The 17,221-nt window shown below is 45.3% G+C and overlaps 1 protein-coding gene across 1 annotated transcript in view; it reads left to right on the plus strand.

Moving 5' to 3' along the window:
• vwde (von Willebrand factor D and EGF domains) overlaps nucleotides 1-17,221 on the plus strand; it is a 341,224-nt gene that overhangs the window by 113,840 nt on the left and 210,163 nt on the right. The window contains exons 12-14 of the mRNA XM_070880205.1: nucleotides 5,753-5,961; nucleotides 7,629-8,626; nucleotides 9,086-9,222. Coding sequence (XP_070736306.1) covers nucleotides 5,753-5,961; nucleotides 7,629-8,626; nucleotides 9,086-9,222 — 1,344 coding nt within the window. The remainder of the gene's footprint in view (nucleotides 1-5,752; nucleotides 5,962-7,628; nucleotides 8,627-9,085; nucleotides 9,223-17,221) is intronic.

A 17,221-nucleotide genomic window follows, 5' to 3' on the forward strand; every position in this document is an offset into this window, starting at 1 on the left:
GCTGTGCAGTATTCTGTTCAATGAAACAGCAATCAGTAGCCAAGGAATTACTGTTGGTATTATGAGTGGACAAATATGTAGCACATTGTATGACAACCTGTTGTTTCATCGAGGTGTTAAATTTACTTCAGATGGCTATTTAAATGACGTTAATTAATTTGAAAGAATGAACCATCTCATTCAATCTAGAGCTTGAACTTCTACAAACATAAGTCTTTTATTATTGAAAGCTTACTTAAGATAAACATGGTTACATCACATGCCACCAAGGGAAATGTAAATTGTTAAATAAAACATTCATGTATCTTGCCTTTACAGCAAGAATAGTGGTTGTTAAATAAAAACAGAAAATGCTGGAAATCTCAGTGGGTCAGGCAGCATCTATGGAGAGAAACAGAGTTAATGTTTCAGGTCGATGACCCTTCATCAGAACTGACGAAGCGTCATCGTCCCGAAATGTTAACTCTGTTTTTCTCTCTATTTTTTGCTTTTATTTTAGATTCCAGCATCCGCAGTATTTTGCTTTTGTATTAGTGTTTGTTAAAAGGATTTTCCTGATGTAAGATATCATTTAAGCATATCAATTTTGTTAGTTAAAACATTGAAAGAAGTATGTCATTCTGAAGCTTGAAGTATTCACCTGCTAATATTGATCACAGTATTCTGAGGTTATTTGGCCTGACTGATGATAAATGACTGAAGGCGGCAGGAGGTGGTATTACACCTCTCACTGAGGCTCTGAGTCCTCAAGATTAGGGTAGTGCTGGCTGGACAAGCAGCAGGAAGCTCACCACTGCTCTATGCTGGTATGTTGCACAGGTTTAGATGGTTAAACTCCAGGACGTTCCCTGCAACCTAAGCTTTGCCTCTTGCCAACCGGCACTTAAGCTTTCTGAACTTAGTGTGGAGAGAGTGTGCATTCCATACTTTTGTATTGGGAAAATAGAAATACTACCTGTGTGGATTTCTCTGTAAGAATTCATCTGCATTCTGCATTATCCTTGGCGAGCAGTTGTGTTTAACGATAATTAGGGAGCCAGTCTGAAAGATAGGCTTCTCAAAGGGAATCATACTTAACATGGAGGAAGAGGTGCAACAGGAGGCTATGAGGGAAGCCAGATGAATCGGGAAGCACCAAAGGATATCCACAACATCCCAGCAATATTCATTGAGAGCAATGTATTGACCTATCGGCATTTTCTGAGACTTTTCCAGGAGTTCTGTCTCAGCAGGCTGCGTTCCAGTCATAAAGTTTTGGAGGAACTTTGTTTGTTGCCACAGCCATATCTGCAAACCTGGTTCACAGCCTGGACAGCCTTGGCTGTGGCAAAGAAAGTGACCATAGCTCTCAACTTTTATGTGACAGGCTCATTCCCGGGACTTTTGCCACATCAGTCAATTTGCCATAGATTCATCTATTAGGCAAGACACCAGTGTCCTCTTTCTGGGGCAGCTGAGTTTACAGAGTTTGACCGTGATCCCAGACAGAAGACTGAGAGGGTCATCAAGTTTTTCAGAATTGCAGGATTCCCCAAAGTGGTCAGGAATGTTGATTGTATTAAATATAACATAGAAACATAGAAACATAGAAAATAGATGCAGGAGTAGGCCATTCGGCCCTTCGAGCCTGCACCACCATTCAATAAGATCATGGCTGATCATTCACCTCAGTACCCCTTTCCTGCTTTCTCTCCATACCCCTTGATCCCTTTAGCCGTAAGGGCCATATCTAACTCCCTCTTGAATATATCCAATGAACTGGCATCAACAGCTCTCTGCAGTAGGGAATTCCACAGGTTAACAACTCTCTGAGTGAAGAAGATTCTCCTCATCTCGGTCCTAAATGGCTTACCCCTTATCGTTAGACTATGTCCCCTGGTTCTGGATGTCCCCAGCATTTGGAACATTCTTCTTGCATCTAACCTCTCCAGTCCCGTCAGAATTTTATATGTTTCTATGAGATCCCCTCTCATCCTTCTAAACTCCAGTGATTACAGGCCCAGTCGATCCAGTCTCTCCTCATATGTCAGTCCTGCCATCCCGGGAATCAGTCTGGTGAACCTTCGCTGCACTCCCTCAATAGCAAGAATGTCCTTCCTCAGATTAGGAGACCAAAACGGAACACAATATTCCAGGTGAGGCCTCACTAAGGCCTTGTACAACTGCAGTAAGACCTCCCTACTCCTATACTCAAATCTTCTAGCTATGAAGACCAATATACCATTTGCCTTCTTCACCGCCTGCTGTACCTGCATGCCAACTTTCAATGACTGATGTACCATGATACCCAGGTCTCGTTGCACCTCCTCTTTTCCTAATCTGCTGCCATTCAGATAATATTCTGTCTTCCTGCTTTTGCCACCAAAGTGGACAACCTCATATTTATCCACATTATACTGCATCTGCCATGCATTTGCCCACTCAGCTAATCTGTCCAAGTCACCCTGCAGCCTCTTAGCGTCCCCGTCACAGCTCACATCACCTCCCAGCTTACTGTCATCTGCAAACGTGCAGATATTACACTCAATTCCTTCATGGAAATCATTAATGTATATTGTAAATAGCTAGGGTCCCAGCACTGAGTCCTGCGGCACCCCACTAGTCACTGCCTGCCATTCTGAAAAGGACCCATTTATCCCGACTCTCTGCTTCCTGTCTGCCAACCAGTTCTCTATCCATGTCAGTACATTACCCCCAATACCATGTGCTTTGATTTTGCACAGCAATCTCTTGTGTGGGACCTTGTCAAAAGCCTTTTGAAAGTCCAAATACACCACATCCACTGGTTCTCCCTTGTCTATTCTACCAGTTACATCCTCAAAATATTCTAGAAGATTTGTCAAGCAGGATTTCCCTTTCATAAATCCATGCTGATTTGGACCGATCCCATCACTACTTTCCAAATGTGCTTCTATTTCATCTTTAATAATTGATTCCAACATTTTCCCCACTACTGGTATCAGGCTAACTAGTCTATAATTACTCGTTTTCTCTCTCCGTCCTTTCTTTAAAAATGGTGTTACGTTAGCTATCCTCCAGTCCATAGGAACTGATCCAGATTCGATAGACTGTTGGAAAATGATCATCAATGCACCCACTATTTCTAGGGCTACTTCTGTAAATACTCTGGGATGCAGACTATCAGGCCCCGGGGATTTATCGGCCTTCAATCCCATCAATTTCCCTAACACAATTTCCCGCCTAATAAGGATTTCCTTCAGTTCCTCCTTCTTACTAGACCCTTGTCCCCTAGTATTTCCAGAATGTTATTTGTGTCTTCCTTCGTGAAGACAGAACCAAAGTATTTGTTTAACTGGTCCACCATTTCTTTGTTCTCCATTATAAATTCACCTGAATCTGAGTGCAAGGGACCTACGTTTGTTTTCACTAATCTTTTTCTCTTCACATATCTATAGAAGCTTTTGCAGTCAGTTTTTATGTTCCCAGCAAGCTTCCTCTCATATTCTATTTTCCCCCTCCTAATTAAACCCTTGGTCCTCCTCTGCTGTATTATAACATTCTCCCAGTCATCAGATTTGCTGCTTTTTCTGGCCAATTTATATGCCTCTTGCTTGGATTTAACACGATCCTTAATTTCCCTTGTCAGCCACGGTTGAGTCACTTTCCCCATTTTATTTTTACTCCAGACAGGGATGTACAATTGTTGAAGTTCATCCATGTGATCTTTGAATGTTTGCCATTGCCTATCCACCGTCAACCCTTTAAGTATCACTTGCCAGTCTATTCTAGCCAATTCACGTCTCATACCATCGAAGTTATCTTTCCTTAAGTTCAGGACCCTAGTCTCTGAATTAACTGTGTCATTCTCCATCTTAATAAAGAATTCTACCATATTATGGTCACTCTTCCCCAAGGGGCCTCGCACAACAAGATTGCTAATTAGTCCTTTCTCATCACACATCACCCAATCTAGGATGGCCAGCCCTCCAGTTGGTTCCTCGACATATTAGTCTAGAAAACCATCCCTAATACACTGCAGGAAATCCTCCACCGCATTGCTGCCAGTTTGGTTAGCCCAATCAATATGTAGATTAAAGTCGCCCATGATAACTGCTGTACCTTTATTGCACGCATCCCTTATTTCTTGTTTGATGCTGTCCCCAACCTCACTACTACTGTTTGGTGGTCTGTACACAACTCCCACTAGCGTTTTCTGCCCTTTGGTATTCCATAGCTCCACCCGTACCGATTCCACATCATCCAAGCTAATGTCCTTCCTTACTATTGCATTAATTTCCTCTTTAACCAGCAATGCCACCCCACCTCCTTTTCCTTTCTGTCTATCCTTCCTGAATGTTTAATACCCCTGAATGTAGAGTTCCCAGCCTTGGTCACTCTGGAGGCATGTGTCCGTGATGCCAATTACATCATATCCGTTAACTGCTATCTGCGCAATTAATTCTTCCACCTTATTACGAATATTCCTCGCATTGAGGCACAGAGCCATCAGGCTTGTCTTTTTAACACACTTTTCCCCTTTAGAATTTTGCTGTAATGTGGCCCTTTTTGCTTTTTGCCTTGAGCTTCTCTGCCCTCCACTTTTACTTTTCATCTTTCTATCTTTTGCTTCTGTCCCCATTCTACTTCCCTCTGTCTCCCTGCATAGGTTCCCATCCCCCTGCGATATTAGTTTAACCCCTCCCCAACAGCACTATCAAACACTCCCCCTAGGACATTGGTTCCGATCCTGCCCAGGTGCAGACCGTCCGGTTTGTACTGGTCCCACCTTCCCCCAGAACTGGTTCCAATGCCCCAGGAATTTGAATCCCTCCCTTCTGCACCACTCCTCAAGCCACGTATTCATTTGAGCTATACTGCGATTCCTACTCTGACTAGCACGTGACACTGGTAGCAATCCTGAGATTACTACTTTAGAGGTCCTACTTTTTAATTTAGCTCCTAGCTCCCTAAATTCATCTTGTAGAACTTCATCCCATTTTTTACCTATATCGTTGGTACCTATATGCACCACAACAACTGGTTGTTCACCCTCCATTTTCAAAATGTCCTGCACCCGCTCTGAGACATCCTTGACCCTTGCACCAGGGAGGCAACATACCATCCTGGAGTCTCGATTACGGCTGCAGAAACGTCTATCTATTCCCCTTAAAATAGAATCCCCTGTTGCTATCGCTCTCCCACTCTTTTTCCTGCCCTCCTGTTCAGCAGAGCCACTCATGGTGCCATGAACTTCGCTGCTGCTGCTCTCCACTGATGAGTCATCACCCTCAACAGTACCCAAATCTGTTCTTCTTGCAGATATCCCCAGTGCCGCTTTTCCCTTCCCCACAGCTGGCACTCAAGATGCACCATGTTGTGGGCCCTCACTGCTAGTATTTAAATGAGGAGGTCATCAGCACCTGTTCCATCTCACATGTGAGTAGCAAGGCTGAAGATCTTCACCCCCATGGAGTGTAAGCCCAGAGTTAAGGCCTGACATGACTCTGGAGTGAGATGCCTTTATCTGCTTTGCTCCAGTGTCTGGTTAGGGTCTGACACCAGATTCAATCAATGTTTATAACTGTAGCATCTGTATAAAACAAAACTGTTCCTCACATTGCTACAATTGTCTTAGTAATTGGAGAAGGAATATAATAGGTTCTATTTACAATATAATAGCAGATATATTTCAGTACTCCAGTGATCATATAATTTAGATCATATAGAAGCAAATGCAGCAATTAAATAAGCAAAGATAATAATATTTGCTGCAATTTTCTTTTTTGTATAGATCACATTTTCTTCTGGAACATTCATCCGTGCTGATTTGAGTGAATGGGGAATGAGTTTAACATTCAGAGCACCAGGCATAGACTTCCAAAGTACCAGAGGTCTTTGTGGCACTTTTGATGGTGATATGAATAATGATTTTCATAATTCAGATGATCTCTTAATTCAAGAAAAGATTGACAACCTTGATGGTTTCATTGAAAATTGGAGGTATGATTAATTCAGAAGTTTTAGCTGAAAATGATGGGGTCATCGGCATCGCGTGATTATTAATCGCTCCCTATTATGGAATCTGTCTGATTTTCATTTAATTAATTTCAATGGCATAAGAATCGGATGATTCTACAAAATGACGGGCCAGATTCCCGTCCATGCAATGGCGATTTTGCTATGCAGATTATGCTTATTGTCAAAAAAATATTAATTGAAAAAAAATCCGTTGGTAAAATACTGAGTGCTAAATTGGATAGCCCCTGAAAACTGGCACGGTGATCGTGATGCGCGATTACTCTGTGCCGGTTAAGTGTAATGCAGGCAGCAAGGCATTATAATGATTTCTGCATGTAGCCAGCACTAACCACTTAAACTCAGTTTATTGGCTGAGGCAGATGGAAAGCATGCAGTCAATGGCACCCTGCACCATGGCGAAGCCTGCAATCCTTGTAAACCTTCTAATGCATGCTCCGCCTGCTTCCCTCTGGAAAGAAGGAATGATATGAAGTTAGCTCTTGTAGAATTGAGAGCCTCAGTAACCTCCCTTGTGCAACAGTGCACTGCAATCTGCAAGATGTTAATATCTCTAGCACCAACCTGGAAGGAGCCAGATGCATAAAAGTTCACAGTCACCTTTCCAGCCACTGGCAATGTGCTTCTCTCCCTGCTCCGAGGTTGGAGACGTGGCTGCAGCAATCAGCAGATTTCAGTGAGGACATCCTTACTGAAGCACACAAATCTTAAACATTGGTTGTCACTGAGGTTGAGGTAGAAAAAATTACTCCCTGTGCATCCTAGGCGGATAAGGCCTCCTGCTGAGAGCTCTTCTCCCCCTCCTCCTCCTTCTTCTATCAGCTTGTCTTGCCCTGTGTGGCCTCTGCTCATTCTCCCAATCATGCCTGATTCCAAGAGGAAGGCCTGCTAGTGCACCCATGTCTGGGAGCAGCTAGTTTGTGCGGAAGCCTTGGAGTCAGCAAAACATTCTTCAGCACCTGCACACCACTCCCTGAAACTTGAAACAATTATGGAAAGCACCAAAAATGTGTAGAATTGTAACAACGCTCAGAATAAATACACCAGCAACTAACCTGTAAATACTTGATGATCCCTGTAAATAGCACTGGTGGGGGGTCCTTTAAATTGTTTAATGTGTGTTCAGCTGTGCATGCTGATTGAAGTCATGATCTGCCTGCTCTGCATACGCGTGGTGTTAACCTCTTCACCAAGATTGTGTCCAGCGTGCTTCACATTAGGACTGTGCGCATGTGCCGCGGATGCCATTTTGAAACACTAATGAGACATGTAGCGCTGGAAAAACAGGCGCTACAAAGCCCAATTTAGCCCCCCGTGAGTCAGTTATGTATTTGACACTAATTTGATTTTTCCCTTATGATTGCTGCATACCAACCATCACTGAACCTGCTATTGAAATTATGTCCAAGTTTTGTGTTGGGTTCTTTCAGTATTGTATACTTCAATTTATAATCAAGCATATTTTAAGGAAAAGAGTGTTTATGAAAAATGAGATAGGCGTAGTTTCAATAATAAATGTTTTTTTTAAACATTTTAGTTAACTAAAATGTATTCTGCACTCAATACAGAGGTTGACAGTGTGTTAGATCTGTGAATAAGGTGTAATGTTGTTTCTGGTTGTGCTTTTACAGAATTATGCCTGGGAAGAGTCTATTTGATAAAACAGCACCTTCACCTGCTATTGTCAAAAGAAGACGTTATTGTAGTTGTAGCACTGACGCAGTTATGCTGCAACAGTCTTCTAACAAACTAGATTCTGTTCCTCAATCTGAGGTTCCGTCAGCCTGTCCGGGCAGTGAAAATGTGAGATTTTCCAATTTGATACCAGTGCTGGATGTTACAGCAGAGTACATCAGCACTGTTGAGCTGATTAGAGGAATTAGCAGACGCAATGCTCAAAACAAGACTACAATTTCTGTTTTAACAGATATACATTATACCAGTCTGAGTAAATTAAACCAAACCATCCATTTTGCAAGGGTCTCCTATGTATATCCTAGAAGGAAAACCATGCCGAGAAAACAAAGGATATCAAGGGAACACAGTAGAAGGAACAAACATAAAAACAACCAGTACCATCAAAAAAGGCATCTTGGCAATGGAAGATGGAAACGCCAAAATTACTATGAATACTTACCAACATTCCCTTTTCAAAGTCTTACTCAAACAGACTTAGAAGGATTTAGTTACTTCTTTCCTGAGGACCATACATCTGAACTTCATGAGGAGATCTTGCCTTCTTGGCCTACACCTTCTGGACTGACAGAAGCTAAGGCCTTTGATTTATGCCAACAGACAGTTGCCAATTCCAGTATGGGCCGAACCTGTGGAGAGTTACTAGGCCGACGATTAATGGATGTTATAGATATTTGTATCTTGGATCTTCAGCTTAAGGATGACCTCAGCTGGGCAAATGGAGGCCTAAGTTTATTAGAGAATGAATGTGAAAGGAAACTTCTACAAGATGGGATCTATCATGGAAGCAACAATGGAGACTTGTCCAGTGTACCTCAGGATATCTTGTCAGCACTAAGATGTCCCAGTTCTTGCAATGACAATGGTGAATGCACTGAGCGGGGTTGTGCCTGTTTTTCTGGTTTCAGCAGCTATGATTGCAGTGTTTTAGTCGGTAAGTACTGTGTCACAAATAAATAACATTTCTAAATTTATCAAACTTTCCTATTGCATCTGCAGTCTTTAGCACATCTATTGAAGCTTTGTAGAATTTTTAATCATTGAGTAGCGTAACTCCCCGAGGATGCAGGTTGTGTTCCCCATTCTGCTCATTGGTGACCAGAGCTACACAGTATGGAGAGATACTGAACAGAGGGGAGGCATCTATCCAGAGGGGGAAGGACAATACAGTTATGTACCGCTGACTGTGACACTGTCACAACCCCCATTCCACATTTCCCCTTTGCTAATGATGGAAAGCAGTAATTGAATATATATGTACTTTGAAGAAAAAAATATTCATAATGTTTTTAGTTTGGAAAAGGCATAGATACAACAAAATGTAAGGCCTTACAAGAATAAAATTCTGCAGATTGTACAATTTAATTCACATTTTATGATATTAATATCGAAGATCAGCTTCCTGAAATCACAGAGTTGGAGAATTCTGGATTGTGTGATGTTCGGCAGTATGACTGTACCTCTGTGAGGGTCTTCGGCCAGGGGTTCATGGCGTCTGCAAGTTTAACGTGTGAAATCATCAAGTTGCAAGTAAGTAAAGTTACAGGATTCAGTCTATACTCAATAGTACATAGAATACATGGCTATTTTGTTAAACACATTTTAACCTACAGTTTTGCAGGCATTTGTAAAGTAGTGTGAGAGGTTTCTAAGAGTTCAAATTAAAATGTTTGGAATGAAATAAACTTACTACTGACTGTAAATCTGAGACTTGGCAAATTTGGCTCAGTCTTTAGATATTGGGCATTATTTTGTAGCAGTTCAAACTTAATTTCCCTTGTTTTATCTTAGTGTAAATGTTTGATTTGTTTAGGCTTTCATTATGGAGGTCTATTATGCCATGTATTTAACTTTATATCATGGAAATGTTAGTTTGCTGAAGCCACCATTTCAGCCAATTCAGTTATTCTTCAAGTAACTACAAGCTTTGGCCAGTCTGACGAAGCTGAAATTCTCTTCTAAACCGCTCAGCACTTCCTGAACATCAGAGTCCAGGACACACTCAGCCACAGGCAGATCCTAATTGTCCTCTCAGATTCCATCAGCACTTGGATCCTAGCAGTCCTCAACTAGCTGCAAAGATCCTCAGTGCCCAACACATAAACCTTGCCTTTTACAAGACAGAGCCATGGACAGTGCTGACTAGCTCCTCCCTCTTGACCTTCAAACCCAATGCTGGGAACTTCTGGATGTACATCTCTCTGGACCTGCTGCAATTACTGCTGACAAAGAAAAGGAGCTTTCAAAAAATTGATCACTTCAAGGGCCCTTCGGATAGCTCTCCCCGCTTCCCAATTCATCCCAGCGAAAATAAGAAGCTGTCATTGGCAACCAACAGCTCCTTGCCCTGAGCCCCATTAGGTAACTTACGGCAGTACCCGGACACAGACATTGTGACAGCTACACCAATAAGCTTCTCCAAACTATATCAATTGAGATGATTCATTTTCTACTTTGTTTACGCTCGTGTTGTGTGTGCATGGATGTGTGATGTAGAGAGAAGAGATAATACCTTGAATGGATGTAAGGACTCCTATCTCTCCAGGATTATACATTGTAAGTTTATAAAAATGCAAGGTTTTTTAAAGATCAAGTGATGAAGGTTACATTGAATATGAAAATTAGTAAGATATATTAACAATCTTTTAATCTTCATTGAAGTTGCCTGCTTTTACTTAACAATACCACATCATTTTAGTTGCATAACAAAATAAAATATGTATAAAAGATGTCTGGCAGAAGCCACAATATCAAAGCTAATTTAGTGGGCCCAAGTTTCGGGCCGCGCCTAAAACGGCGCAGCCCGGACCTGGACGCCCGTTTTTCACGCCACAAAGTGCGCCTAAAAAAAACGTACCGATTCTCCGGCTCCCTGCAGGTCCTCTGGAGCTGGGCGCGGCGCAGCACGAGCTGTAGGGGGCGGAGCCAGGTTCCTGCGCTGAAAACAGTGCCGGGACCTCTGCACATGCGTGCTACAGTGGGCACGCAAGTGCAGTAGCTCCAGGCGCCCAAAACTGTGGGAGGGGCCCAAAGCACGCAGCCCCTAGCTCTGGCTGAATGGCCTCACTGGCTCACAGGGGCTGCGTGAATAAGGCTCCTCCCACCCAGCGGATCCGACTCAACCTCTGCTTCCTCCTGCCGCGGCCCCCCCCCCCCTTGGCGACCCGACCTCCGCACCCGCCCCCCCCCCCCGACCCGACCCAACCCGACCCATCCCAACCTCCACGCTCCCCCCCCGGACCTCCGCGACTCCACCTCCCCGGACCTCCGCGACTCTTCACCCCCCCCCCCCGGACCTCCGCGACTCTTCCCCCCCCCCTGGACCTCCGCGACTCTTCCCCCACCCCCCCGGACCTCCGCGACCCCCCCCCCCCCGAGACCTAATGCCACCTACCAGCTCGAAGTCTTGGGGGGCCCGGCCGTTCAGCCTCCCTCTCTCCCTTCTCTCCCTTCCTTCCCTCCCTCCCTCCATCCTCTCTCCCTTCTCCCCCTCTCCCCCCCCTCCATCCCTCCCTCCCTCCATCCTCTCTTCCTTCTCCCCCTCTCTCCCCCCTTCTCCTCCTCTCCCCCGTTCTCTTCCTCGCCCCCCCCTTCTCCTCCTCTCCCCCTCACTCACCCTCCCCCCTCCTCCTCCCCTATCCCCCTCCACCTCCCCCCTCCTCCTCCCCCCCCATCCCCTCCTCCTCCTCCTCCTCCTCCTCCTCCCCCCTTCTCCCCCCCACCCCCCCTCCTCCTCCCCCCCACCCCCTCCACCTCCTCCCAGCTCCCACCTCCACCTCCCACCCCCCTTCTCCCCCTCCCACCCACCTTCTCCCCCTCCCACCCCCCTTCTCCCCCTCCCCTCGCTGTCAGAAACACAGACACTTACAGACAGAGAGTGAGAGACACACAGACAGAGAGATAGAGAGATAGAGACACTGACAGAGACACACTGGGAGGGCCGTCCCAGCACGCTGTTGGAGGACTCCCGGTGCTGCAGTCGGTAAGTAGAAAATGTTTTATTTCTTGATTTTTTTTTTAAATTATTTTTTATTAATTTTTTTGATTGATTTATTGGTTGATTTATTGATGTATTTATCATTTATTATTGATGATGACTCTTTATTTGTAAAACTGAAGTGTTTAATGTTTGTAAACTTCTCTTTAAACCCTAGCCACCCCCCCCCCTCCATTCCCCACGCCTAATTTGTAACCTACGCCTGATTTTCTAAAGTGTAGACAAGGTTTTTTCGAACGTACAAAAATCTTCACTTACTCCATTCTGAGTTAGTTTGGAGTAAGTTTTCACTGCCTAAACTTTGAAAACAGGTGTAAGTGGCTGGACACGCCCCCTTTTTAAAATAAAATTCTGTTCCAAAGTGAAACTATTCGAACTGACTAGAACTGGAGCAAACTAAATGCCAAGAATTCAAATTTTTAAGATACTCCATTCTAAACCAGTTGCTCCAAAAAATCAGGAGAAACTCAGGCCGAAACTTGGCCCCTATATGTTAACCAAATCGAACAAGATTAATCTATCACTGTTAATTGTTTTTCAAGTGCACTAAATTCGCTTGAATAACAAATAGTTTTATTTCAGTGACCAAAGCCAACTTAATTAAAACTATTTGTACAGAGTAGCTCATGTTAAGTCCAGAATAACTCCACGAGACTGTGTTGTAAGCTCAAACCATTGTGACCAAGGTCTCTTTAATGTAACTCCAAAGTGAGGCAGCAACATAGTGGATTGCCTTTTACACCTGCATGCTCCCGGGTGCACAGGTGACCCATAGGTCTCCCACAGGTGTGCATCCTAGTAGCAAGTCTTACACATAGGCGAGGTTTGCATACATAACATCACTTTCCCCCAAAGTCTTATGTACAGGTTATTTACAGGTTGAGGCGATCTGGTGCTTTGCGTTCCAGGGTCAATCGCCTGAGTTGAAGTCCTGGCATGGGTGAATTGGTCGGATCATTGCTGCATGGCAGCACAGCTGGTCTGGTTGGACTGTCGGGCATGGTGGGTTCATCCTCGTGGTTGACAGTGAGGCTGATTGTTGGTTGGGTGTGTGTTGGTGAATCATAGATGGTAAAGTCTTCTTCAAACTGTTCTTAGTTGTCTGTGAATCACAGTTTGGTCTGATCCAAGTGTTTCCTGAACGTTTGTCCATTCAACAATTTAACAACAAACACTCTATTCCCCTCCTTGGCTAAGACAGTGCCAGCAATCCATTTGGGACTGTGACCGTATTTTAGAACAAACACCGGATCATTAACCGCAGTGTCACACGATACAGCCGTGCGATCGTGGTACACATTATGCCGGTGCCGCCGTCTTTCTACGTGATCATTGAGATCCGGGTGGTCTAGGGAGAGCTTGGTTTTGAGTGCTCTCTTCATTAACAATTCTGCAGGGGGATCCCCGGTGAATGAGTGGGTGGGGGGCGTCCGGTAGCTGAGCAGGACCCAAGATAACCGGGTCTGCAAGGAGCCGTCCATTACGCGTTTCAAGCTCTGCTTAATGGTTTGGACTGCCTGTTCTGCTTGACAGTTGGATGCGGGCTTAAATGGGGCAGACTTGACATGCTTGATGCCATTACGGGTCATGAACTCATTGAATTCCGAGCTGGTGAAACATGGTCCATTGTCACTAACAAGAATATCGGGCAACCCATGGGTGGCGAACGTGGCCCTGAGGGTTTCAATGGTGACAGTGGACATACATGATGACATTATTATACACTCAATCCATTTAGAAGAAGCATCCACTGCTACGAGAAACATCTTTTCGAGAAAAGGGCCAGCAAAATCTACATGGACCCTGGACCACGGTTTGGAGTACGATGACCACAGGATCAGAGGGGCCTCCCTCGGAGCTTTGCTCAACTGTGAGCAAGTGTTGCATTTGTGCACGCATGACTCCAGTTCGGCGTCATGCCGGGCCACCAAACATGTGACCTGGCAATAGTCTTCACCATGACTATGCCTGGGTGGGGACTGTGTAGGTCGCGTATAAACGTTTCCCTGTCTTTTTTTGGCAAAACCATGCGATCCCCCCATCGGAGACAATCCAATTGGATGGACAATTCATCCTTACGTCGGTGAAACAGCTTAATTTCATCTTGCATTTTCCCGGGAACCGCCAACCAGTTCCCATTGAGGATACCGCTTTTTACTAGTGATAGCACAGGATCTTGGCTAGTCCAGGTTGTGATCTGGCGAGCCATGACGGATGACCCCTCACTCTCAAAGGCATTCATTACCAGAAGCAAGTCTGCGGGTTGCGCCATTTCCACCCCGTTGGTGGGCAATGGCAGCCGACTGAGGGCGTCAGCGCAGTTCTCAGTGCCAGGTCTGTGGCGATTACATAGTCATATGCAGACAATGTTAGTGCCCATCTTTGGATGCGGGACGAAGCATTGGTATTGATACCTTTGCTTTCTGAAAGCAGTGAAGTAAGCGGTTTGTGGGCGGTTTCGAGCTCGAACCCGAGACAAAATAGATGTTGGTACATTTTCTTAACCCCATATACACATGCCAATGCTTCTTTCTCAACCATACTGTAGGCTCTTTCAGCTTTAGATAAATTTCTGGATGCATATGCAACCGGTTGCAGTTTTCTTGACACATTTGCTTGCTGTAATACACAACCAATCCCGTACGACGATGCAACACAAGCTAGTACTAAACGTTTACATGGGTCATACAATACAAGTAACTTGTTAGAGCATAGCAGGTTTCTGGCTTTATTAAAGGCTGTTTCTTTAGATTTACCCCAAACCCAGTTGTCACCCTTGCGTAGCAATAAATGCAAGGGTTCCAACAAAGTGCTCAATCCTGGTAGAAAGTTACCAAAATAGTTGAGGAGTCCCAGGAACGAACGCAGCTCCGTCTCTTCCTGTGGTCTGGGTTCATAATGGCCTCCGTCTTAGAATCCGATGGTTTGATGCTGTCTGCCGCAATTTTTCTCCCCAGAAATTCCAACTCTGGCGCCAGGAAAACACACTTGGAGCATTTCAGCCTGAGTCCCACTGTCCAGTCACTTTAGACCCTCTTCCAGGATGTGCAAGTGTTCGGTGGTGTTGCGACCAGTGATCAAGATGTTGTCTTGGAACACCACGGTGCATGGAACCGATTTCAGCAGTCTCTCCATGTTCCTCTGGAAAATGGCTGCAGCCGAGCGAATCCCAAAGGGGCATCTGTGGTACACGAACAGTCCTTTGTGCATGTTGATGCACGTCAATTTCTTTGACAATTCAGCCAGCTCCTGTGTCATGTAAGAGAGGTTAGGTCTAGCTTGGTGAATGACCTTCCCCCTGCTTGCGTTGCGAATAAGTCCTCCACTTTGAGTAGTGCATACTGGTCATGTAACGAGACTCGGTTGATTGTTACCTTGTAGTCCCCGCAGATTCTGACCGTCCCATCGCTCTTTAGCACTGTCACGATTGGACTGGCCCACTCGATGAACTCGAATGGCAATATGATTCCCTCTCGTTGAAGTCTGTCCAGCTCGATCTCGACTTTCTCTCGCATCATCTATAGGACTGCTCGGGCCTTGTGATGAACGGGTCGTGCCCCAGGAACAAAATGGATCTGCACCTTGGCGCCTGTGAAATTGCCGATGCCTGGCTTGAATAGCGCTGGAAATTTGTTTAGCACCTGGGTGCACGGGGCATCATCCACCAAAGACAGTGCTTTGATGTTGTCCCAGTTCCATTGGAATTTCCTAGCCAGCTTCTGCCGAACAGCGTTGAGCCATCGCCTGATACAATCCATAGTGGTAAATCATGCACAGTTCCATCGTACGATACCTTCACTGCCGCACTGCCGATAACAGGTATGAGTTCTTTGGTGTAAGTGTGTAGCGTAGTGTGAATCGGGCTCAGTTTTGACCTCTGTGCCTTATTGCTCCACAGTTTCTCAAAAGCCTTCTGGCTAATAATTGATTGACTCGCCCCCGTGTCCAATTCCATGGAGACTGGAATTCCGTTAAGTTTAACTTTTAACATTATCAGAGGGCTTTTGGTGGTGAAGGTGTGTACCCCATACACTTCCTCTTCATCCTCAGGTTGAGTTGCCTGTCCTGCTCGTTCAGCGTGATCTGCGCTGGATCGGTTGTCCTCTGCTGACTCTGCCATGTGGTGAGTCAGAGATTACTTGCACATTTGCTGGAGGTGCCCCATTGTTCCACGGCCCTTGCACACATAGTGCTAGAGTTGACATTGATGGGCTCTATGACTGCCCCTGCAGTGCCAGCATGGTGTTAATGGATTCACATTCACTCTCCACAGCGGCATCTGAGTCATCCTAGGCCTGGCGTCTGTGGTCGTGTAGGCCCTGCCATGTACAGTTCTGCTTGCTGAAGGCATTATTTTATGCACAGTACTTGCCGGTGAGCTTCAATGCTGTGAAGATATCTGTTTCGTGTTGTCGCTCGTGGATATGAAAGCCTGGGCTATCGTGATGGCCTTGCTCAGATCTAAGGATTCGGCAGACAGCAGTTTGCGAAGAGAGGCCTCGTGGCCGATTCTAAGTACGAAAAAGTCCCGCAACATTTCCCCCAAAGATCTGGAAAATTCGCACTGTCCTGCAAGGCATCTTAGGTCAACGACAAAGCTCGCCACATTCTGGCCCTCAGAGCGATGGTGCATGTAAAAGCGATACCTGGCCATTAAGATGCTCTCCTTCGGCTTGAGGTGTTCCCAACCTAGCGTACACAGTTCTGTGTAAGTCTTGTCCATCGGTTTGTCTGGTGCCAGAGATTTTTGAGGAGGCCATATATCGAAGACCCACATACGGTGAGGAGAATCACCCTGCGCTTGACCGCCGTCTCAGACGTGTCCAGCTCGTTGGCCACGAAGTACTGGTCCAGACGCTCAACAAAGGCATCCCAATCATCATCCTCAACAAATCTCTGAAGAATACCAACGGCAGCCATTTCCGCGTGAAAGTTCGTGATCTGTAACTCGTCGCCAGTTGTTATGTTCAGAATAACCCCACGAGACTTGTAAGTTCAACCATTGTGACCTTTGTTTCTTTAATATAACTCCAACGTGAGGCAGCAGCATGGTGGACTGCCTTTTATACCTGCTTGCTCCAGGGTGCACAAGTGACCCATAGGTCTCCCACAGGTGTCACTCCTAGTGGCAAGTCTTACACATAGGTGAGGTTTGCATACATAACATCACTTCCTCCCAAAGTCTTATGTACAGGTTATTTACAGGCTGAGGCGATCTGGTGCTCTGCGTTCCTGGGTCTGGGTCGATTGCCTAAGACTCTGCATACTCTCATTTCTGTTGAACTCTTCCTGAGCCTTCTCTCCAGTTTCCAGGCATAGTGTTGCTCTAATGGCCCAGCTTCTGTTGGAGTTGGTGCTGCTCAATAACCTCATCCCATAATTTAGTCTGAGTCTCTCCAGTTAGGCATTGCTGTCATTAAAATGCAGACAATTGCCTTACCTGGAATATAGAATGTGGATGTGTCCCAATCCCTAGTTAGTCTACCACTACGCCAAAGCAAAGTGGAGTGACCTGCAAATATATGTTTGCAC

Source organism: Pristiophorus japonicus, chromosome 5 (genome assembly GCF_044704955.1).
Source record: "Pristiophorus japonicus isolate sPriJap1 chromosome 5, sPriJap1.hap1, whole genome shotgun sequence".
NCBI classification, from domain to species: domain Eukaryota; kingdom Metazoa; phylum Chordata; class Chondrichthyes; family Pristiophoridae; genus Pristiophorus; species Pristiophorus japonicus.